The sequence below is a fragment of the Cokeromyces recurvatus genome (assembly GCF_025118155.1).
Source record: "Cokeromyces recurvatus strain NRRL 2243 chromosome Unknown BX663scaffold_7, whole genome shotgun sequence".
In the NCBI taxonomy this organism is placed as follows: domain Eukaryota; kingdom Fungi; phylum Mucoromycota; class Mucoromycetes; order Mucorales; family Mucoraceae; genus Cokeromyces; species Cokeromyces recurvatus.
The window spans coordinates 743,189-766,313 of NW_026251393.1; the positions used below are offsets into that span (position 1 = coordinate 743,189).

General features: G+C 29.6%; 9 protein-coding genes across 9 annotated transcripts; 4 read left to right on the top strand and 5 right to left on the bottom strand.

The window, feature by feature from the left end:
- Positions 1-175: 175 nt before the first annotated feature.
- Positions 176-2,121, top strand: BX663DRAFT_328036 (uncharacterized protein). The gene is made up of 5 exons (XM_051522117.1): positions 176-422; positions 623-754; positions 821-1,733; positions 1,819-1,950; positions 2,055-2,121. Exons 1-4 carry the CDS (start codon positions 305-307, stop codon positions 1,895-1,897), a joined length of 1,242 nt encoding a protein of 413 aa, XP_051384766.1. The 5' UTR covers positions 176-304; the 3' UTR covers positions 1,898-1,950; positions 2,055-2,121.
- A 209-nt stretch (positions 2,122-2,330) lies between these two features.
- On the bottom strand, positions 2,331-4,517 carry BX663DRAFT_431522 (kinesin motor domain-containing protein; the record flags this gene model as incomplete). Its single annotated transcript, XM_051522874.1, has 7 exons — positions 2,331-3,038; positions 3,164-3,226; positions 3,483-3,669; positions 3,753-3,880; positions 3,938-4,156; positions 4,221-4,334; positions 4,452-4,517. Coding segments are annotated over 7 exons (1,485 nt in total), but the record flags the coding sequence as incomplete, so codon positions are not given.
- On the bottom strand, positions 4,312-5,590 carry BX663DRAFT_503530 (P-loop containing nucleoside triphosphate hydrolase protein). The gene is made up of 8 exons (XM_051526778.1): positions 5,159-5,590; positions 4,971-5,034; positions 4,878-4,900; positions 4,751-4,794; positions 4,667-4,693; positions 4,628-4,631; positions 4,452-4,516; positions 4,312-4,334 (listed from the first exon to the last, which is right to left on the bottom strand). Exons 1-5 carry the CDS (start codon positions 5,472-5,474, stop codon positions 4,673-4,675), a joined length of 468 nt encoding a protein of 155 aa, XP_051384768.1. The 5' UTR covers positions 5,475-5,590; the 3' UTR covers positions 4,312-4,334; positions 4,452-4,516; positions 4,628-4,631; positions 4,667-4,672.
- A 1,246-nt stretch (positions 5,591-6,836) lies between these two features.
- On the bottom strand, positions 6,837-9,890 carry BX663DRAFT_503532 (Lecithin:cholesterol acyltransferase-domain-containing protein). Its single transcript, XM_051526779.1, has 10 exons — positions 9,320-9,890; positions 9,134-9,264; positions 8,954-9,061; positions 8,838-8,868; positions 8,567-8,769; positions 7,865-8,485; positions 7,510-7,796; positions 7,374-7,438; positions 7,094-7,298; positions 6,837-7,020 (listed from the first exon to the last, which is right to left on the bottom strand). Exons 1-10 carry the CDS (start codon positions 9,847-9,849, stop codon positions 6,913-6,915), a joined length of 2,289 nt encoding a protein of 762 aa, XP_051384769.1. The 5' UTR covers positions 9,850-9,890; the 3' UTR covers positions 6,837-6,912.
- A 290-nt stretch (positions 9,891-10,180) lies between these two features.
- On the bottom strand, positions 10,181-11,082 carry BX663DRAFT_430973 (ribosomal protein L5 domain-containing protein; the record flags this gene model as incomplete). Its single annotated transcript, XM_051522840.1, has 3 exons — positions 10,181-10,505; positions 10,574-10,830; positions 10,867-11,082. The coding sequence occupies 3 exons, from the start codon at positions 11,080-11,082 to the stop codon at positions 10,181-10,183; spliced, it is 798 nt and encodes a 265-aa protein (XP_051384770.1).
- A 1,889-nt stretch (positions 11,083-12,971) lies between these two features.
- Positions 12,972-13,490, top strand: BX663DRAFT_503534 (uncharacterized protein). The gene has a single exon (XM_051526780.1). It carries the CDS (start codon positions 13,079-13,081, stop codon positions 13,388-13,390), a length of 312 nt encoding a protein of 103 aa, XP_051384771.1. The 5' UTR covers positions 12,972-13,078; the 3' UTR covers positions 13,391-13,490.
- Positions 13,491-13,588: 98 nt separating this feature from the next.
- Positions 13,589-16,158, bottom strand: BX663DRAFT_451457 (P-loop containing nucleoside triphosphate hydrolase protein). The gene is made up of 3 exons (XM_051523759.1): positions 15,337-16,158; positions 14,859-15,269; positions 13,589-14,782 (listed from the first exon to the last, which is right to left on the bottom strand). The coding sequence occupies exons 1-3, from the start codon at positions 16,072-16,074 to the stop codon at positions 13,745-13,747; spliced, it is 2,187 nt and encodes a 728-aa protein (XP_051384772.1). The 5' UTR covers positions 16,075-16,158; the 3' UTR covers positions 13,589-13,744.
- Positions 16,159-16,298: 140 nt separating this feature from the next.
- BX663DRAFT_503537 (RNA polymerase I-associated factor PAF67-domain-containing protein) lies at positions 16,299-18,423 on the top strand. The gene is made up of 5 exons (XM_051526781.1): positions 16,299-16,431; positions 16,517-16,717; positions 16,834-16,959; positions 17,036-18,303; positions 18,359-18,423. The coding sequence occupies exons 1-4, from the start codon at positions 16,323-16,325 to the stop codon at positions 18,190-18,192; spliced, it is 1,593 nt and encodes a 530-aa protein (XP_051384773.1). The 5' UTR covers positions 16,299-16,322; the 3' UTR covers positions 18,193-18,303; positions 18,359-18,423.
- Positions 18,424-18,647: 224 nt separating this feature from the next.
- Positions 18,648-21,862, top strand: BX663DRAFT_503540 (uncharacterized protein). The gene is made up of 10 exons (XM_051526782.1): positions 18,648-18,949; positions 19,048-19,526; positions 19,600-19,851; positions 19,911-20,049; positions 20,110-20,178; positions 20,234-20,575; positions 20,639-20,821; positions 20,892-21,051; positions 21,116-21,187; positions 21,266-21,862. The coding sequence occupies exons 1-10, from the start codon at positions 18,732-18,734 to the stop codon at positions 21,557-21,559; spliced, it is 2,208 nt and encodes a 735-aa protein (XP_051384774.1). The 5' UTR covers positions 18,648-18,731; the 3' UTR covers positions 21,560-21,862.
- The last annotated feature ends 1,263 nt before the right edge of the window (positions 21,863-23,125 follow it).

The following is a 23,125-nucleotide window of genomic DNA, read 5'->3' on the forward strand; positions in this document are numbered from 1 at the left end:
ACAATTGCAAACAAATACTTTTTTTTTTTCACTCCTTCTCATCATCAGTTACTACCCCCCGCAAATAATAAAAAAAAATCTTATTGGATTTTTTTTTAAACTTATTTTTTATCTTTTTTTCTTCTTTTTTCCCTTTAAAAAATTCTTTATATAGGCTTTTATAATATTTACTTAACTTTATTATTCAATAACAAGTTATTTATTAACAAAGGAATCTTAATTCTTGTTCGTTGTGAATCTCTCTCTTTTTTTTTATTCCTTGAAAAAAAAAATAAATAAATAAAAACAAGAAACAAATTAGCAAATGTCAAACAAATCTAAATATTTAAAAAACAAAAACATTGCATTTATCGGCTTGAGTGTTGCTGCAGCAATTACTGCTTATTCTGTTTGGAACTGGTCTAACTCAAAGAAAAAACAGGGTAAGCCTTTTATTTCTACATGAAAAAAAAAAGAATGTGTGATGGAGGTGATGAGAAAAAAAAAAAAGAAAAAAAGAAAAAAGTGCCAATTTAAAACATGAACTTGCATGTCTAATTATGTGCTCATATTTATCTCTTTTAATATCTTTGCATTTCCTCTATTTCCCCTTCTTTTATTTTTCTTCATTGTTATAAAATAGTTAAATCATCAAATAAGAAGCAATCTGTCAAACATATTGACAAATCCATTGCCAATAGCAATGAGCATTCTAATATTAAACAGTCACAAATCAAGGAAATAAAAGAGAATTTATCTAATGTGGTGACAAAAGGTAAAATATAAATATATGTGTGTGTATGTACGTTACTAATTTTTTTTTCTTTTTTTGTAATTAAAGAAGAAAATACAGCCAATTCGACAGATATAAAGGAGGAACATACACAATTTATACTATCATCATTATCAACAACAAGTAGTAGTGTTGATGAAGCTGATATTTGTACTCCTGAACCTGAAACATCCAACGATGAAAAGCAATCCGAAATTACTTCCACATTGGATGATACCCAAAAGTCTTCTGTTGTTTATATAGTTTCAAATATTGAAAAAGAAGGGTCTTTAATGAAGCAGAATGAAAAGATGGATAGAAATGATAATTCCAATGATGCCGTATCTATCTTAAGTGAATCTATTGTTATTGTTGAACAAGATGAAATTCGTGATGAAGCTATTCTATTGAAATCTATTCCCAATGAAGCTACTGATATGGACGAATTTACTGACAATGATGATATATGTACTACTGCTATTAAGAATGAAAATGATTCGGTTAATAAGTCTAATATGACTGATTCTTTTATTGAAATTGAAGCTACTACCATTGAAGATACCATGATGAACAATTCTGATATCACTGAATCTTTTGTTGATGCAGCTGCTATTGTTCAATCTGTTATTAATGATTTATCTGTTGATGAAAATGACTCTATCAATATCAATAATATGACAAGTAGTGATATTAACAAATCTGATATGATTGATTCATTTGTTTCCAATCCTCATTTTATTCCCGAAAGCATAACTACAGTACGTAAATCAGTACTCACTGCAGATGCACCAGAATTTATTCCTAAATCACTTCAACAACGTCAACAGAAGCCAAAGAAATCCCATAAAAAGCTTTTAACCCGTGAACAATTAATTGAGCACCAAAAGCAAAGTTATATTCCTCAATCCAAATCACGATGTACTCATTGGCCACACTGTACCAATAATAATTGTAAATTCTTCCATCCATACAAAGAGTGCCGGTATGTTTATTTTATTTTTTATGTCAGTCTTAGCATCTTGAGCTAATTATTTATTCTTTCTTTCTTTTTTCTTCTTTTTTTTTAGTGCTGGTAATGATTGTGTATTTGGTAAAAAATGCATGTTCGTTCATCCTAATGATTGCATAGTGACTTCACGCCAATAAGCAGATTTTATATATTCTTATTAAAATTATTACCCTGTGTAAAATAAAGTCAAGTAAATATTGTTCATATCATTATTATTATTATTTTCTTTTTTTTTTTTTTTTTTTTTTTAATGCAAGTTTGCATATTAACATGGCTTGAAATATATAACAAAAGATAGACCGAGGAAAAAATAAATAAATAAACTCGTTTGCTTGCTCATTGCATACTTAATATACTCACTACCTGAAGTCAAAAGATGTAAATTGTCTTTCAATGTCCTTTATCATATGCTATAGTTTATCGTATTGTAAGACATTTTTATTTACAAAGAAAAAGTCCCCTCTCACCTTTTTTTTTTTTTTTTTTTTTTTTTTTTTTTTTTTTTTGTTTTTGATAGGGTAAAAGGTGTAGATAAAGCATAATAACAGTAAAACCAAAAAAAAAAAAATTCTAGCATTGATAATAGTATTGTATATTAATATAGCTGTACAGGAATAAAAGAACATATATCCAATTGTCTAAAAAGAATTTGATAAGTGAAGGTTGATTCATTGTACCACTGTAAGGCTTATAATAATTGTCAATTTTAATTATTTCTTCTTCCTTTGTTGTTTTAGGACTCTCTTCTTCATCATTTTTTGTAAAGTTACTACTACTATCTTCTATTCTATTTGCTTTTTCAGAAATAGGAACTTCTTTTTCATCTATTATATCTTCAATAACAACGAGATCTACAAGTTCAACTAGCTCTTCTTCCTTTGCTAAGAATAGATGTGTACGACTAGGCGGTCGCCACCAACATGAGTTAGGACTATTATTCTCACAAAGAAACGATATCGCTTCATGAATAGAGATGTGTTTAGGATTAGCAGAAGGGGATGGTTTCGAAACTGTTATTTTCATATTAGTCAATTCCTGGTTTAAACTTTTAATTTGAGCTTCACGTTTAGCAAGTGATTCTTCTTGCTGAGCACTGAGGGCCTTCATAACACTTAAAGTATCCTTAGTAGCTGCAAAGTCGATCATCATTTTAGTCACTTGTTTTTGATGCGAGGCTATCAAAGCCATATATCCTTCTTCACATCGAGCCACAACGTCCTTTATTGTTTCTTCGGTGTCAGCTGTAGTTTGAATAGAAAGGTTTGTTGCTCTTGATAGCTATTTTTTTTTTTTAAAAAAAAGGGGGGAGAGAGAGAGATAAATATTTACTACTTCCTAAATGTTATATGGCATTTATATATAATTACTTCTTCATTGTCTTCTTGCTCATTCATATTATTGACTTTAGAATTTGTCAAGATGAGCTCCAACAAACTATTTAATCTTTCTTTTGTTTCTGTTTCAACCTATGATAAAAAAAAAAAAGAAGAAGATATCATGCTTATTATACTACTCTCTACCCTTTGTAATGACTAATTTATATCATAATAATAAATTTACTTCATTCTTTTCTTGCATTCTTTTTTTCAAATCTTCAATCTGAAGAAGATACTCCTTTAGTTGAGAGTTGTTCATAATCTACAATAATAATAAATAACAAGTATGTTAATTATACATTTTTTTTTTAAAAAAAAAAGAAAAAAAAATCATGATGCTTTTTACTCTTGTCATTTTGGCAGAAGTTTTAATAAGTTTTGCTCTTTGGGCAAACCTTAAAGTATTTAATGATTCATCTCTTGATGAAATATTAGGATTAATTGTGCAAATGACAGCAATACGAGCATTACCAGATAAAGAAGATTGAAGAATTCTTGTCAATTTGGAGTCTCTAAAAGGGATATGTGTAGGGCTATATGCATATATATTTATATATGTATACATAATTAACGTATTAGATAACAAAAAAAAATGATATTATTTCTAGTCATTTACGCTATGCCACTCGTAAGCTTAGAAATAACGTTTCCTAATGTTAAAAGGCTTTTATTGATATATGCACCTTCCCTTCTTCTATTTATGTTGGTTGTCACCTTTTCAGAACCAGCTAAATCAATTAAATTCTATGCAAAATAGATTATTTTAAAATAGAAATAAATAATAAGGGATAAATAAACTACCAGCTGTGAAATACGAACACCCTCAGATGCATGAATGGGTGCACCTTTAGACCGAGTTTCAATAATAAGCTGAAACATCGAATGTGATCGACTACTGAGGTCGTTGTAGTCGGTTGCACTCGTATGGCGGTTCACTTCTCCTTGTTTAATACACTCAAAGATATCCTCAGGTGACTTGACAGCCACTTCCTTCAAATTACACACATAGGCACCTCGTTTCTAACAATCATTCATAAGTAAAAAAAAAAAAATTGTCTATACGCGCGCATATATTATCACATACCTTATCGCTAACAATGTTGACATTCTTATTATTGACATCTAATAAATCTTTTATCTGTTCATTATAAATTTCGAGATATGAAACACGTATAAGATACTCTTTTTCATTTGAATCCTATTTATATAAATTAAATAATTTGAATTCTAGTTTAACCACTATTCACAATCTAGTTTTTTTTTTGTTTATATTATAAAATATATATATATATATATGCATCTATAATGTATATACTTCATTAATGTACATAAATACTTCTTCAATTGCACGAGGGATAATTCCCGGTTGATTCTTTGTACCTGAAAAGAAAAGAATTAAGTATCTTATCTTTCAATTCTTTAGTAATGACATAATTAAGTCTTACCCATCTATATTATGATATATGGTTTAAGAATACATGGTTAGACTCTTCATGTAATTTGATATCAAATGATAAAAATAAAATTTACCATGGTCTACAAATAAAACAAAGGGAACTGTTAATAAGTTCATATTTAGAATAAAATAAACAGTGAAATCAAGATAAAACTTACATAAGTCTTGCCACTCGCGGTTTGACCATAAGCAAAGACAGTACCTATTTTGGTTTAGAATTATATTACCAAGTTACATATATAATCATATATATGCATATATAGAAAAAAATAGGCTTAAGCTTACCATTGTAACCCATCATGGTAGATCTATTTAATCATGATTATTGAATAATTTTATATCTATTTCTTTCTTTTTTTTTTCCCCCCTCCACCTTACCTTACAAGGTCTTGAATACCTGATTTGTAAACCTGAGCATTATCATCTCCTATTATTACATTGTCTAAAAATATTACATAATCAAAATAAAATAAAATAAAATAAAATGTTGTGTTGTATATCAAAATAATTTTAGCTACTGTTATTATCATACATAATATATGATCATGATACTATTTCAATTTTACCAAAATAAAACAATCGATTCTTAGATGAAGATGATTTTGGCACCTCTAATTCGATTAATCCTTGATCAGATCTTATTAACCAACAAGATTTGCCATTGGATTCTAATTGTTCCTTTTCTGATCTAGGTCTACATCTAACCATGACCTGAATGCTTTCACGAATTGAGGTCGAGCGAGTAGTTGTTGAGAAACTAGGACTGCTACGAGACATAGAGGATGAAACAGACGAAGAGGTAGAAAGATAAGCAAAGGAATCATCACCCCAAAGAGGAGGGGTAGGAGGAGAGAGGGGAGAGATACTAGGTGAAGCAAACATTTTTATTTTTTCACCTTAAAGAAAGAAAGAGAGAGAAAGAGAGAAAAGAAAGGAAGAAAGAAGAAAGGCTTTTCGAAATAATGTAAATATATGCTTTTAAACAAAAATCAAAAAAAATAAATAAATATATACAAGGTTAAAAAGGAAATAAATGCTCGATGATTAAAGATAGATTTATATTTATATTAATTTATAAAATGTATAATGTTTTTTTTTCTTTAAGATATACGGAAGCTTATAATAAAGTAAAGTAAAAATATAAATATATAGATATACATATAAATGATTATAAGAGCTTCTTTATATATTTACTTACAAAGCCTAAGAATACCTTTTTCCCCCCCTTCAGAATTATATAGTTTATATTGTATAATGTCGTTTGCTGAGGACAAGCAATTATAGGATCGTCGAAGAATAATAAAAAAATCCGGAAAAATAAATAAATAAATCAATCAACCAATGAGGATTTAGCTTATAGAATTCCTAAATTGCCTTAGTCGGTTCAATAATAAAAATAACCAAAAAAAAAAAAAAAAATCTATTAGAACAAAAGATATATATAAAAGACAAAAGTAAAAGATTAGCCCATAAAAAAGAGAGGGATTAAGTGTTAGGATGAGGATTTGGGTGACTAATTCATATAATATGGAGAAGTTGATACTGAGGTAGAATAGGGAGAGTTTTTTTTTTCTTTTCTTTTCTTTTCTTTTTATGTTTAGAGGAAGGAAAAGAGGATTTTAAGTTACTTGTAATATTTTCAATATATGATGCATTTATAAATAATGAATTGAATGAGTTCTATTAAATAGTTAACTGGGGCATTCGGATAGACAAATATGAGGTGCCCAATTGAGTCTTTAACAAAGATGAAATCTTTGATCAGATTATGTCATAGATAACTGTAGAAGAGAGTCAATCATTATCATGCTATGACAGACAGACACCTATTTGGAATAAAGAAAAGGATGTCTTTTATTCAAATTGTCAGGAAGCATAGTATATATTTTTTTATTTCTGATTTATTTTTTTCTAATCATAAGCTTGATTCTTATATCAAATACTATAATGCCACTTGGGTTCAACCAGATCATTTACTGAGTCCATTTCTTAACAGAGTATGACATTTTTGAGATGATTGACGGGTAATTATCGCAAAGCTATAAGGCAACTGTAGATAAATTAAACTATTGAGTTGAATAAGGTGACAATTTTAAAGTAAGTTTATTATATAGGGAATTCTATTAAACATACTATCTATATAGACTTGATTTATTATATCAAAGACATGACTATTAAAACCTAACTTTAAAAGCATTCATAAGGAACTACGATAGTATAGATTATATTAAAAATACTTGATACTATACTTTATTTTTTTTAGATTTAGAATTATCTATTATTTTAAATTTGGAGATCTTTTATGAATAAAGGATATATATTATGGTAATGGTTCAAGTTTAATTTTTTGTGCGAAATCTTCTGTGTTGGATATAATTCTTTGACGAACGTTTTGGCCTTTATTAGATGCAATCATTAAAATATCCTGCTAATATAAATGAAAGTATATGTCATGTTAAAAATAAAAAATAATAGAAGCCTCAAGATATATTTAAACTTACTATCATTTCCAAATTACCGAGAATATCAACATGATCTCCAGATTTTGAACCACCTCTAACATTTAACTTACTATCACTTTGTTCATGTAAATATTCTTTTAAAGTTACAGGACTATTTCCAGGATTATAAAGGTCTGCATATTTTGTCCAACCACCAGAAGGTGTACACATAAATCCTAATGACAAAGCAGGTACAGTACCATCACTTTTAATGCATAAACAAAGTAGCGTTAATATCATTACATGAAAAGCTGAATAAAGCATATTTTTATGTATATACCCCTCTACAAATCGAATACCCGTTATCGTCCCGCTAGTAGGATCATGTTTAGTCCTATCGATATGCTTTCATATAGGAAGAAAGACAATCATTAATGCTGAATATATTCTCTTACAAATTATTATAATATACTAACAATAGACGGTGTGTCAGATACATTTGACTCGTTGTTAAAAGTTTTATAGCCATCTTGTTTTATGGAATCCTTAACAATAGTTTCCATAAATTCTCCTTTTTTAGGATCTGTTCCATTTAGCAAGCCATAAGCATCAACTTCAAAGCCTAAATTATTTTCTAGTGTAGACTTTGGATCACTGTTATGTTTATTGTTATTATCCTCATTTTTCGTTACTTTTGAGTAAAAATAACTTCTTTCAGTAGGTAAACCAACACCATATAGACAATATATTTTCATACTTGGTGCTATATTTTTGTTACACTATATTAATACATACACTAGTGTATAATTCAATGTCTATATTACAATTTACCAATTGGTAACTGTGACTCTAACGAATTTGACCATTTTCTGGGATCCAAATTATTTTTCTCTAATTCTTTTTTAGAGACACTGATACCTAATGAGTAGTTTGTGTTCATCATTTGTGCATAATCTGCAGTAGCATAGGATTGAAGCAATTCTAATGATTCTTTAACATCGAAATAAGTACTACTACTACTACTACTACTATTCTTTTTCTCTTCAATTGTTCTGTTGCCATTGTCATTTTGTTGATTTGTTGTAAGAGAAATAAGATTACCATAAGAATAATGCTGAGAGTGGACATCATCATCGGGTGCTGAACCATGAAAACCCCAAATAACGTTACCTCCTTTAGGCAACATGGAGCTCCCACCTGCCCATGTTTGCATCAAACTCGCTCTTTCACGTCTTGAGAAGAATTTCTCTAAAAGATAGGCACCAAAGCTTCCTAAAGCCATCGTATCACGTGTTTCGCCTGATAACATGACTGCTAGTGCCTTTGGAACACCTACCATAGGACCTGCTATATTCACAAAGGATGCTATATGTTGCTCTGTCCAATTCTCGTCTTCTTTTCCTCCCTTTTCACTTTGAACCCATTTCAAGAAATAAGGAAATAAGATTGAGCCTATTCATAAGATGAGTTTGAGTAACATGATATTGTAGATATTATACATACATGTATATGTATATATATTCATATACATACCCATTGAATGTGTAACTACAACTACAGGAGTATTAGTAGCTTTTTTAGATGTTTCAATAAAGGCTTTAAGTCTTGAAAAATACTGATCTCGTATTTCAAGATTGGAAAATGAAAGTCTCCAGTCATAGCTTGCCAAATACATATTATTGTTATCATAACCAATATAAGCTAAATTTTCAATGATTTTGGCCCAAATCCAATATCTATTTGTATACAATAAAATTATTATTTTGTATTGTATTGTATTTATGATTTTTTTTTTTGTTTTTACCCTGTGATAAAATAGTCAGCCGCATCCAAGCCTATACAATATAATCATTTTAAACACTATTTTAGTAACCCGTGTGTGTGTATGTGTAGTCCTATATGAAACTGTTATAAATCTACCTTGTGCAGCTCGTATCTTTATACCAGGAGGATCCAATCCTGTGACAGGATCAAGTTTCAAATGTTCAATCCAAAGATCTTTATCGAGTAATATAGAACGAAACATAGCTGAATATTTATATATATATAAGGGTACATAAATGTCAAGTAATATATATATAAACGTTAAAGTTTACTTACTTGCAGTACCCCACATTCTCTTTCTAAAGAATCTTTTTGATTTTTCTAAAACTCCCCAACTCTCAAGGCCAGAAGAAATAATACCGGGAATTAATACAACTGGATGATAAGCTTTTAATTCGAATTCATCTCTATAAATAAAATAAATAAATAAATAAAATATAGAATAAAATGTATTTAACAAACTTCAAGTTCATGGCAGGCATAAAGGATTGATCGTTTGAAGGAGCCAGCTTGAAAAAATCTGTAACATTTGTCAATATATCATCCATGATATCTGTAACAGGCATGATTTTTGATAAATAATTGATTTCAGTTAACAGATAAGTATGTAAATCATTTAGATAGGAATAATGAGCAAGCATCATTTGTCTAGAATGTGAATAAGAATCATAAGAGCTAAAGGAAGCTCCAAATGCTGCTAATAATAAACCAGCAGACAAGCCTATCATAAAATGGAATCGCTTTCTTTTCCAAACAGGTTGTTGTTGTTGAGTTGATGAATCTAAAAATAAAAGACTATCTGCTAATATATCTTCTGGTAATTGTTCAATTGTCTTATTTTTGGTTATCGACTCTGTTATTCTCTCTTTGCTACTATCATGGAATGGAATACGCCAACGTAATAAAATCCCAATAAAAGATGAATTTTGTGTATAAAACTGCTTTGCTTGATTTTTACTGAATTCTTTTTTTTTCTCGAGCATTTCCTCCATTTGTGTATATCTTAAACAAAAAAAATAAAAAAAATAAAAAATAGTGAAATAGAAAAAGAAAAAGAAAAGAGTATATAAATTATACATTATTTAAATACATATCGAAATTATATGTTGTCATTCTTTATTCCGTTAAAGATGTGTAACTGTTACAATAGACATGTTCAACTATTTAACTTCTAGTATATGTTACAATTTATTGTTGTCATTGTCATTGTCTTTTTTTTTTTTTTTTTTTTTTTTTTTTTTTTTTTTTTTTTTTTTTTATACATATAAATGAATATATTTGTAGGAGTGTGTATAATGGGTGTATATAAATATTCTAAATAACTTATTTCTTGCTGTTTGTTTGAAAAGGTACCGACAAAGCAGAAAGTAATAAACGACCCTCAGTATTTGTATAAGCTGTTGTATTAAAAATAATATCAAAGCCTGTCATTCTTGGATAAACATCAAAGGAACCTTCAATTTCAGGGAATAAGGCAAGTGCAGATGGTGGAAAGCCAAGCGCAATATTACCATTACCATCCCCTGCTGTCATTGAAAGTCCAGGCCATTCCTTTAAACGAGGAAGAACAATTTCAATCAATTTGTCCATAAATTGATACATTTCTTCTCCTTTTAATGTCACTTTGACACCAACTGGCATACCTTGACTATATATATACACACATGTATAAGTTTGTTGCAAAAACTAAATGTTTTTTTTTTGTTATTTCCTTACCGTAATTTCCAATTAGCAACGGAGGTTTTAGCAAATACGACTTCAGGACGAACACCTGTGATGCTTTGAAAGGCCATAAAAGCGGATAATAAATGACTTTTACTATGAATAGAATCTTTAATCATAGCATGAAGTACAATTTTATCAAGATGAGGAATTGTCTTTGGACTCTTAAGAGGCTGAATTGGCTTGACTGGTTTACCACCCTTGCGAGTACGAACAGCCTCTTTCGTCTTTACTGGTTGTTGTTCTTTTTGCTCATTAGTTGCTTCTAAAGCATTCTTTATTTGTACCTCAAGATCAGGAATCTTTAAAGTTGGGGGTGCAACACGACTATGATCATACCCTAATACCATTAAATCTTCTGACAGGGTGCTATCATAATATTCTTTCAGTCGAAGTAAACCATGAGAAGGCGATGCAGATGCGACAGCAGTTGCACTTAGATAACGAGTTGCTAATTGTCGAGAATAGGGTTGTCTACAAATATTTCTTAGAAATGAAGCCATTTAAATAATATTTATATCAAAAGAAAAAAAAAAAAAAGTTCTCCACAATAATGTCGATACTATTAACAACGACCCACCTTAAAAGAAAAAAATTCATACTCCTCTTTTTTTTTTTTTTTTTTTTTTTTTTGGCTTTACCCTGGCATTATATATGGGCATTGGTGGGCGACTTTTATTGTTCTTATTATTAGGTAAACTATTCAAGTTATTAAAGATTGTTTAATATTTCTTGGAATCATACTTTAATAACATGTGTTCGTTGTTGAAGATTCTGTAAGAGACTTCCAAAATAATATTTATATCCTTCAGACATTTTTATACCAATAAGACAGGATAAATTATTGCTATTTTAATATTATAAATATCGAAACCCATTTATTTAAAGATGAACAATGACTGACTCCAATTATATGACTAAAACCCTTAGTTAGACAGTATTACATTTATTCCTTTCGCACTATCTGCTTCGACTTGGATTCAATATACTATTTTAATTCACAAGCCAAAAAAAAAAAAGGGTCTGCATGACTCTTACGGGCTAGATTAGAGCCGATAGTATCAGATTGAGAAAATAAAACTTTATATCGTCTATCTATATCCTAGATTGAGTTCTATTTGAATTTACAATATTCGGATAAGATCTATACCATAAGTAGATAAACCCTGATTTTACGTAAGAAGGACATATAAGTCATAAGTATTTGTTATCCATGTCTACATGTATATTTAACGCTGTTGCAACTTTAATATAATTTCTTTATATTTATTTTAAAGCACCATAATAGCGTACATGTGTATACACATCATTAATCACACTATATAATCTAATAAATAATAAATAATAGTTTTATTAACAAACAATATTATTGTTTTTTTTGGGCGTATAACTGACGAGTTTATGACTTGTAGTTACATAACATGTTACTATAGTATAACCCAGAAAAGAAAAAAAAAGTAAATCCCTCTTATAGATGTTTCAAGGATAAGCGTCATTTGTTTAGTAAATACTCCTTTTATTGATCAAACCAGATAACGATTTTTTTTTGTTGTTGATCACAATGTTTTATTCCTTATTATCTTGGTAAAAGATCTAATCATGCTCTAAATTTATCATTATTACGTGCTTTCTATTTAATCTATAACATCAAAAAAATAAATAAGTAAATAAAAATTACAAAAAGACCCTTATTACAAATACATAAAGGGTTATATATGTGTTTGTATATTCAACAAAATAAATATCAATATCATTTTGTATACATCCTCTTTCATTTATGAGTCATCTTAACTTTATAAAGTTCATGAATTTGAAAGGCGTAGATCTTAAAAAGAAGAAAAGGTAGTACTTTATGCTGCATTATTTATTAGTGTAAGGGAATAAATATGACATTGTAAACACAGGATATTAGAACTAGAATGTAAACTGATCTAAAAATAAGTTTATAAGCTAATACTTCTGTACAAGCTACTATCTTGTACAAGTTTAAGAAAACAAAAACTTTGTATTCTTGTTTTTATCTTGATGTTGATTAACAAAACAAAACAAAAAAAAACAGCCCAAAAATTACTTTTTTAAGCTTGAGATAAGAGAGAGAAAACAAACAAAATAACGATGCTATTATACAATATCAGATGAATTATTCGTCATGTATAATGTTAATTCAATGCTATATTCATGTTTTTTATTATTTATCTAAAGCATAAAATATTACGCCACAATCATAATTATGTAATCCAGTTCTAAAAATAAAATTAGAAAAGGGTGCAAAAAAAAGGGGCAGATACACAAAGAAAGGGAGTAAAAAGAAAGAAAGAAAAAAAAAAAGGTAAAATAAGGGTCAACTTTGCGTATGTTTTATACCTGGATTTATACTATCCAATTCCATAAAAAAAAAATGCATTTATAAACTTTATATAAATTCATTTTATTTTATTTTATTTTTTCTCTTCTTTTCTTCACTTTTAATCTCTGGTATATAATTCTAATTTAAAAGAAATGAAGCTCATTCCTCAATCTGTTTTCTTATTTCACTTGCTTGTTCTTTCAAGCTATGCTCTCCCAATTGAACAAGAGTATACTTTCAAAGATTGTACATCGAAACAAGCTGTTCTCTGTCAAGACTTTTTGCAAAATGGTGGTTTGGACTGTCATCGTAATAGTCAAATTATCTGCTATCATGAAAATCAAGAAATGAACGATCGTGACTACTGTACATTTAATGCTACTTACAGTTGCCGAACTTTCAGAACTATCTACGGCTACTACTGTAATGCTACAGACTGTATACAATCAAATAAGGTTATTTAAAAAAAAGAAAAGAAAAAGAATCACTATTCATATCTGTATATTCAATAGTAGGCCTATTTTATTATATTTTATTTCTTTTTTTTTTAAGTGTAAAAAAAAAAAAAAAAAAAAAAAAAAAAAAAAAAAAAAAAAAAAAAAAAAAAAAAAAAAAAATTATTTATTTTAATAATAACAATAATAATAAAAGAAAAAAAAAAAGTATTCATTATGCTTTATACAACTTCATTTATTTTAAACATGAATATATTTGTATTCATGATGAGTGAATGTGTATTCGTTTCTCTTATTATACAAACAAAAACAAATATATATGTATATATATATATGTGTGTGTGTGTATAAAATCTATGTAGTTTATGGAGTATCTTTAGGACAGATAATTTCCTTATAGTCCTTAATAGTACCAGAAAACTTGTTAAGTTTACCACTTTCACAAATCCAGATTTCATTACAAACGGTATTAATAAATCTTTCATCGTGAGAAACAATAATGACACCACCCTTAAATTGAGCAAGTGCATTTTGTAAAGCATCTATAGACTCCATATCCAAGTGATTAGTAGGTTCATCAAGTACTAAAATATGAGGATTTTGCATGCTAAGAATGGCAAAGGCAACACGAGATTTTTGACCACCAGATAATGTCTTCATCACCTGAAGACCAACCATACCTGTGATACCAAAGGAACCTAAATGACGACGGTATTCTTCTTCTGTTCTACCAGGGAAGCGGTCAGCCATAAATGCTACTGCACTCTTTGTTAAATCAAGTTGATCAATATGATGTTGTGTAAAGTAAGCGATACGAAGACGACCGTTGCGATGAACAGTACCTGATACAGGTTTGTTTTCTTCTGTTAGTAATTTCAACATAGTAGATTTACCAGCACCATTAGGACCAACAACAGCAATACGTGAATCCATTCTTAAATCAATATTTACATTACTAATAATCGTCTTACTTGCTGTATAACCAAAGGTAACTTCTGACATTTGAAGAATAGGGGGGGAGAGTGGGTCAGGATTAGGGAACTGGAAGGTCACAATCTTTTCGTCTTCAGGTGGTTCAAGAGCAGGTAATTTTTCAAGAATTTTAATTTTAGATTGCGCCTGTGGTGCACGTTTAGCATTATATCTCCAACGATCGATAAAGTCCTGAAGATGTTTACGATATTGGAGTTGTGATTCATATTCTCTAAATTGGGCTTTACGACGCTCTTCTTTTGTTGCATGAAAGTTAGTAAAGTTACCCTTATAATAATCTAATTTTTCAGAGTGCATATATAAAATATCTGTAGCAACTTCATCCAAAAATTCTCTGTCGTGAGAAACAACAAGCAATGTATTTGGCCAAGTCTTGAGATAATTTTCTAACCAAACAATAGCAGGGATCTAATCCCAAAAAAAAAAAAATAATAATAAATGAATACACATATTTATATACATATTTGTATATAATATACTTTACATCCAACATGTTATCAGGTTCATCAAGCATTAAAACATCTGGTTTACAAAACAAAGCACGAGCTAAAGATATTCTCATTCTCCAACCACCAGAAAACTCTTTAGTAGGTCTCCTTTGTTGATCAGGTCCAAAACCAAGACCAGCTAAAATAGCCGATGCTTTACTTTCAGCCTTATCACTTTCAATTTCTGTGAGCTTATTGAAAACTTCTCGAAGTTCAATATTCAATTTATCCTTTTCAACTTCTAATGATTGTTTTTCATTTTCTGTTAATTCTACTTCATTTGCACTTTGTTTGCTTTCAATATCATTAATTTTTGCTGTCAAGTCACGTTCCTTTTCAAGTAAATGCTCACGCCAAACATCAGCACGGAGGACCATATCAATTGCTAAAGTATCATCACCATGAACCTATAAATATAATATATAAGTATATGTGTATATTTATTTAATCTCCTAGTTTATCTCGAATACTTACTTCTTGTTCAACATAAAGAATAGAAATATGCTGAGGAACAGCAATTTCACGACGAGCCATTGCTCTTAACAAGGTAGATTTACCAATACCATTTTTACCAACAACACCATATCTTCTACCAAAAGCAACCGTCAAATTAGCATCAGTCAATATACGACGTCCAGCAAAGGAAATATCAAAGTTCTCAATCTTGATATCCTTATTCTTGCCCTTTGTTGTTGTGTAATCAAGAATAGGGTTGTATAACTTGTACTCATCTTGCAAAGCCTTTTGTTCATTCAACAAACGAGAAGCTTCATATTCAATCTTTAAGTTACTCTTCTCTTGACGCTTGGCTAACTTGGCAGCAATCTTTGCTTCTGCTTTGCGCAGCTTTTCTTGATTGACCTGAGACTGAACACGACGGCCTGAGGCATGCTCCAAGTCTACAGAACCTCTTCCAATTGAGGCAGTAGCAGAAAGTCCACTTTGATTACCCATCGTAATTGAATGCTCGAGTTTTGATAATTTAGCAGGGGCAGTATTCTTTTGTTTAGCTTGCAACATTTCTGATAAATGCTCACATAATTCATCAATCTTTTCCTCATCACCACCTGCATCAATTAATATAGGTTTAATGAAATCAGAAATAGCATCCTCATCCTCATCAAAATCGTTTTCTCGAAGGTAGCCGTCAATATATTCTATGATTGCCTCATCAGCTTCAGGAACAGCCTTTCTAATAAGTTGAATGGACATTTTATATTTGCTAAAGAGGGAAACACTGCACTAAAATGAGATATAATTTTTGCTTTGTTTGAATTCGAAACCAGTTACCTCAGTTAATTTTGGTGGCTTAATAAGGGCATTATTTTTTTTTTTTTTTTTTTCTACAGTGTAAGAAGCTGTGTGACTCGCGTTCTTTCATATACTGTAAGTTATTTTTTTTTTTCTTTTATTGGGGGGGAAGACTTTTTTTTTTTTTTTTTTTTTTGTTAATTGACAGAATGTATCAAGATACTTTTGAGGAAGACGATTTAATTGCTGAGGTTGAGCTTGTTGCTCAAGCTCGTTACTCTCAAAATAACGATGTCGATGATGGCTTTGACACCGAAGGTATGAAAAGCATGCATACATTTCTTCAAATGAAAACTCAAAAACAAAAAAAAACAAAACAAAAATTCCTTATTTTTTTATACAGTTGTTTCTACTCAAAACGCTACAACTCAAATTCCCGATGGTGTTCGAAATTTCATTCTTCATTTCTATCGCAATGTCATTGATAATAACGTGTATGAGCTTCACAACATTTATGATAACTCTTTCAATAAGTTGACCGAGAAGTATTATCAAAAGCAAGCTTGGCCTGAAGCTGAAGTTATTGCTCCTCTTGTTAATGATGGTAAAAATATAATCAACAATTATTAGAATGAGGAACATTACATAGTAATAACGTGCAAATTGACTAAAAAAAAAATTTTTTTTCTTTTTCATTTTGTAAAATGATGTAAAATATAGATCAAGTCTTTTTGACTTTATATCGTGAACTTTATTACCGCCACATCTATGCTCATTTGACTCCTACTTTGGAACAACGTTTTCATTCATACGAAAACTATTGTGATCTCTTTAACTACATCTTGAGTATATACATTAAAGAATATGCATTGCTATTTAACAAACGCGATTAACATTATATTGTTTTTTTTTTCTTTTATAGATTCTGATGGACCTGTTTCCCTAGAATTGCCTAATCAATGGCTCTGGGATATTATTGATGAATTCATCTATCAATTCCAATCTTACTGTAATTTCCGTGATCGTACCAAGAACAAAACAGATGCTGAAGCTACCATGATTCAAGAAAACAGCCAAATCTGGAGTTGCTACAGTGTTTTAAATGTCCTTTATTCTTTTATTCAGAAATCCCGTATCAACGAACAATTATTAGTAAGTAAGAATGGAGGTGATATGATGGAAGCCGCTGGAGAATTTGGATCTCGATCTCTTTATAAGATGTTGGGTTATTTCTCTATAGTTGGCCTTGTCCGAGTTCACTGTTTATTAGGTGATTACATTCTTGCTTTAAAGATGATGGATAATATTGTTTTGAATAAGAAGGCCATGTTTGCTCGTGTAACTGCTTGTCACGTTACAACTTACTATTATGTTGGTTTTGCCTACATGATGCTTCGTCGTTATGCTGATGCTATTAAGGCCTTCTCTACAGTCTTATCTTTCATTCAAAGAACCAAACAATATCATTCTCGTTCATATCAATTTGATCAAATTGCCAAGAAAGGAGATCAAATGTATGCCCTTTTAGCTATCTGTATTGCCCTTTGCCCTACCAGATTAGATGAAAATATTCATTCTCAACTCCGTGAAAAATATGGTGAACAAGTCTTCAAGATGCAAAAGGGAGAAGAATCACTTCCTGTTTACGTTGATTTATTCCAATTTGCTTGTCCTAAATTCCTTTCACCCACTGGTCAAGGTGCTGATCCCCATCAACACCAATTGAAGGTATTCATGTCTGATATTAAGAACCAAATTAATCTTCCTATCCTTCGTTCCTTCATGAAATTATATACCTCTATGGGTATTGAAAAGTTGGCCAAGTTTTTGGAAATTGACTCAGAAGAACTTACAACCCAATTGCTGATCTTTAAGCAAAAGTCACGTCAATACAAATGGGTTAGTGGTGATCTTTTGGAAGGTGAATATATGCCTACTTCTGATCTTGATTTCTGTTTAAAACAAGATGTTGTTCACATTGCTGAAAGCAAGGTGGGTCGTCGTTATGGTGATTGGTTCTTACGAAATATCAATCGTTGTGAAGATATTTTAGCTAACTTGGAACTTAGCAGAGCTTAAAATATATAATTTTTAATAGTTTGAATTTCTTTTATAGAAATATAATATATAAAAAGGATGTAAAGGATTTTAACAAAACAAAACAAAACAAAAATGAAGGCTTTGATTCTGTATGTCTTGAACTTTTTTTTTTTTTATTATTTATTTAAATATCATTTAAATATAGAAAAAAAAAGGTAGTAGCAGTAATAATAATAATAAAAAAAGAAAAGAAAGCTACATATATAAAAACAATGCTTCTGCTTTTAAATAACATAATATTTGAGTATGAAATAGGAAGAAAAAGCAATGCATTAGCTGATATATAAAAATTCAAAGGAGTTACTGGATTTATGCAGACTTATGCTGTGGCTGAAATAGACACAAAGGCATAATCGTGACAGCTTTTCATTGAGACACTTTTTTTTTTTTTTTAAAAAAAAAAGTAAATCATGTAGAGAGAGAGATAGCGAGAGAAAAAAAAAAAAAAGTCATATACACATATAAATATAAATAGTTTCTTTTGTACATAGATAGTACAATAATAATAATAATAAAAAATGGCTAAGGATCGATCTGCAATTAGTAAGAGTATGAGTAAAAAGAAAAATAGAGTATCTGGTACCCATGTATCAGGACTTGCAAGCTCTAAAGCTTCAAAAAGAAAGGAAGCCCCTATTAAATATGGCCAACTTTCTAGAAGACAAAAGCAAGATTTAGAAGATTATGGTGAACTTGTACCAAAGGATTTCGAAGACGATGAAGAAGAAGGCACAAAGTAAAAAAAAAAAAGAAAAAAGAAAACTGAAGCCATATTATTTAAAAATATTAGAAAATATTGATGGACATATCCTTTTTTTTTTTCCCTTATACTAGACGAAGAAGAATTGTGTCTGAAACAGATTTGGATAGAGAGTTAGAAGAAGAGAGAAGACGTGCTGAAGGTGAATTTAGCGATTCACAGGAGGAAATGGATGAGGAATCTGAAGAAGATGAGGAAGGAGAAGATTGGAAGAAGCCTTCACCTTATTCTTTACTTATGAATTCATTAAAAAAAAGCTCAAAACAAAAAGAATTCTATAAAAAGATTCAACTTGAACAAGAAGGTATTGATGAACCTATTATCAACGAAGTAGAAGAGAATAATACAAATATTGAAGAAGAAAATATAAACGAAAACGAAGAAGGAACAGAAGATTTGGTAGACGATGAGGAAACAAATCTTGATGATGAGGAAGAAGAGGAGGAGTCTGCTGATAAAGATGAAGCTGATCCTTTTGAAGAAAATGATGAAGATGAAGAAATTGTTTACGTGGGAAGTGATGCTGAAGAAGACGAGGGAGAGCAATCTTATGGTAAATTTTACGCAAACGAAAAATTACAACAAATGTTAACAGTATTTACCCCCTCTTTTTTTTTTCTTAATAGATGATCTCTTTGATATTAGATTTGCTGATCAACAACCTACATCATTCGATGAAAAGATTTCAATTGTAGAACAAAAGAAATGGACTTCTCAAATTATTCATGATGAGACTTTGTTGGACTTGAACGTTTTGACCACTGAGCCAGATGATACAATAAAAGAAATGCCAACAATTAAAAAGTTAACGGATATGAAAGTGAGTGAGCGTGTATCTGAATGTTGGATTAAAGCTAATAAGAAAGTAGTTAAAAAAGGTAAGGAGAACTATCCGTTTAGAGGAAGGATTAAGCTAATCTGGTTTATATGTTAATAGCATTATTTACTCCTCTTCAGAACAATCTTTTTACACAAATGAATAATTACCGTGATGTACTTTTCTGTAATCGTACAATGGATAATGCGAAAGAGATTAGAAATACTTACGCTCTTCATGCAATTAATCATATTACAAAGTAAGGCATTTTTTTTTTATTTACATGAAAAGGAAAAGAAAACTAAGTTAAATTATGCAGAGCACGAAAGCGTGTCTTAAGGAATAATAATAGACTTGCCAAAGCACAAAAAGAAGAAAAGGATATTGGGTAAAATTAAATTATTTATTTGATTACATAACAATGACTTATACTCTTCGAATAGTGAATTACGTGATCAAGGTTTTACTAGACCCAAGGTGTTGATTTTGTTACCGTTTAGAAATACTGTGATTGATGTGGTTGATACTTTAATCAAGCTTTCAGGAGTGGAAAAACATGATAATAAAAATCGATTCTACGAACAATTTAATTTACATGAAGAAGAAGCTATTGATACTACAAAGCCTCTGGATTATTTGCAAAACTTTCAAGGCAATATCGACGATCATTTTCGTTTGGGCATCAAATTTTCAAAGAAATCGTTGAAGCTTTATGCTAATTTCTATAATGCAGATATCATTATTGCCTCGCCTCTAGGTTTACGTACTTTAATTGGTGCAGAAGGGTATTTATAGAGAAGAAGGGTTATTATTTGAATATTGAGAATCTAATAAGTATGATATAATAGTGATAAGAAGAGAGATTTTGATTATTTATCATCTATCGAAATGGTTATTTTGGATCAAACAAATCATTTCTTGATGCAAAACTGGGAACATATTGAACATATTTTTGAACATATGAATTTAATCCCAAAAGATACTCATGGCTGTGATATTTCTAGAATTAGAAATTGGTATTTAGATGGAAAGTAAGTAACAAAAAAAAAGAAGGTATTCTATATATGAAAGTCTTTAATGAATATATCATTTCAATAATAGAGCCAAATATCTTCGACAAACACTTATCTTTGCGGATTTCTTAACACCCGAATTTAACGCATTATTTAATAAACATATGAAGAATGTATCTGGTAAATTAAAAATTAAGCGTACTTATGAAGAAGGTTCGATTATCGATGTCATTCCTCAAGTACAACAGGTGAGTTGTGAAGAAGTGAATTGGATAAAAATAAGACTATTTATTTATTTATTTATTTTTGTAGACTTTTACACGTATCGATGCTCCTTCTTTAAAGGCTATGAACGATACAAGATATAAATATTTCATTGAAAAGGTAATAGTACAATATCTTTACTTAAATAATATGTACTTATATTTTTGTATATACATATATGTATGTATGTATGTATAGACTTTACCAGCACTTAGGAAGTCAGCTATCATGCAATCACATACCCTTATCTTTATTCCTTCTTATTTTGACTTTGTTAGAATAAGAAATTACTTTGAAGATAACAGGTATTCATATGAGCCTTGTTCAGAATATAGCTCTGGAAGTCAAATTACTCGAGCAAGATCACAATTCTTTCATGGTCGAACTAATTTCCTTTTGTATACAGAAAGACTTCATTTCTTTAGAAGGTTTGTTTACATTGGATTTGTTTTGTTTATATATTTACTTATTTTTATTAACCACTTATCTTAGATATAATATTCGTGGTGCTTTTCATATTGTATTTTATGGTCTACCAGAAGAGCCCATCTATTATACGGAAATCGTTAACTTTTTAAGTCTCAAATTTAATGAAGCTAGTGCTGCAGAAGAAGCAACCTTTTCATGTACAGCCTTATTTTCTAAATATGATTTCTTAAAATTAGAACGTGTTGTTGGAACAGATAGAGCCAAAAAGATGTGTACAGCTCAAAAGAATGTATTCATGTTTGCTTAATAATAAAATAGAGATGATTTATAAGAACTTGTAAATAATAAAGTATAGAAGAAATTATAGTTTTGTAGTTTTTATTCTTATAACAACTGAAATATCGCGTAAAATGAAGAAAAAAGGCCATGGGATGCTTTGAACTAATTTTTTATTTTTTTTTTTATCAAACCTAAGCAGTTTGGGAACCAACGGTTACACTATGTTGAAGAAATATTAGGCTAGGGCAAATAGCTGTATATTTCCACTATGATAATTTTTTTTTTTTTTTTTTTTTTTTTTTTTTTTTTACATATTGCTCAGTATTATTAATACTATTATAGATGAAAATGAGTATCACAAGAATATTTATTCTATTCGTAAAAGGTAGCTTTTATACTACTCTATTTTGAACATATATAGTTTTCTGAGTGAGCATCTAATAAATAAGTTAATTTCATATAAATGGTGATCTGATCACTTTATCTAACAATCTATGATTTTGATACACGTCTCTAAATGATACAATATACTCTCAATCATATTTTGGTATCCTTTAGTAGTAATCACCTTATGCTATGCATGATCTATTCATTCATATAGCTAATTAATGCTTTTTGGAAGTATATTATATCTACTGAGACAGATTTTAAGTAAGCACCATATATTTTATATTATTGGATTCAAAAAAAAAAAAAAAAAAAAAAAAAAAAAGACCATGTGGAGGACCACAATTGACGTATGTTTTAAAAAAAAAAAAAGATCAGATCAGGATGTCTGAGGCTCAATTTATTACATGTATTATCAGTTAGATTATCCTTCAAAATAGTTTTGTACATCGCTCCTTGAATTATATATTTAAGCTATGACGCTCCCAAAAAATGAAGTTTTCATTACTGGCTTGCTGGTCCGCTTAATATGGAGTAACTAGAGGCTTTTTTTTTATCATAAAGGACGCTTTGTTTAGTTACCATAGTGAATTTTTATTGTAGTAATGATAATTTTCACATGGGAGTGAGCTATGATCAATCAGGTTAGATTAAAATAAAAGAAGACTACAAAATAATGCCCCATATTAATAAACGTGACAATAAAAATAAGACTGTTCAAATTATTGTTTTTTTTTATTTGCAAATTATCAATCAAACTGGCCAACGTTAGTGAAGTCAATATATAGATGATTCTGATAAATTCTTTATTTTAAAACCAAGAAACAGTTATAGAATATTAGAAAAAGAGCGTAAGTATTTTCTAATTAACATTTACGATAGAAGTCCTTCATCTAAAAGAATGCAACTAGTATTTCTTTTTTTTTTTGGGTTTCAATCTCATAAAAGTTACCTTACACACAA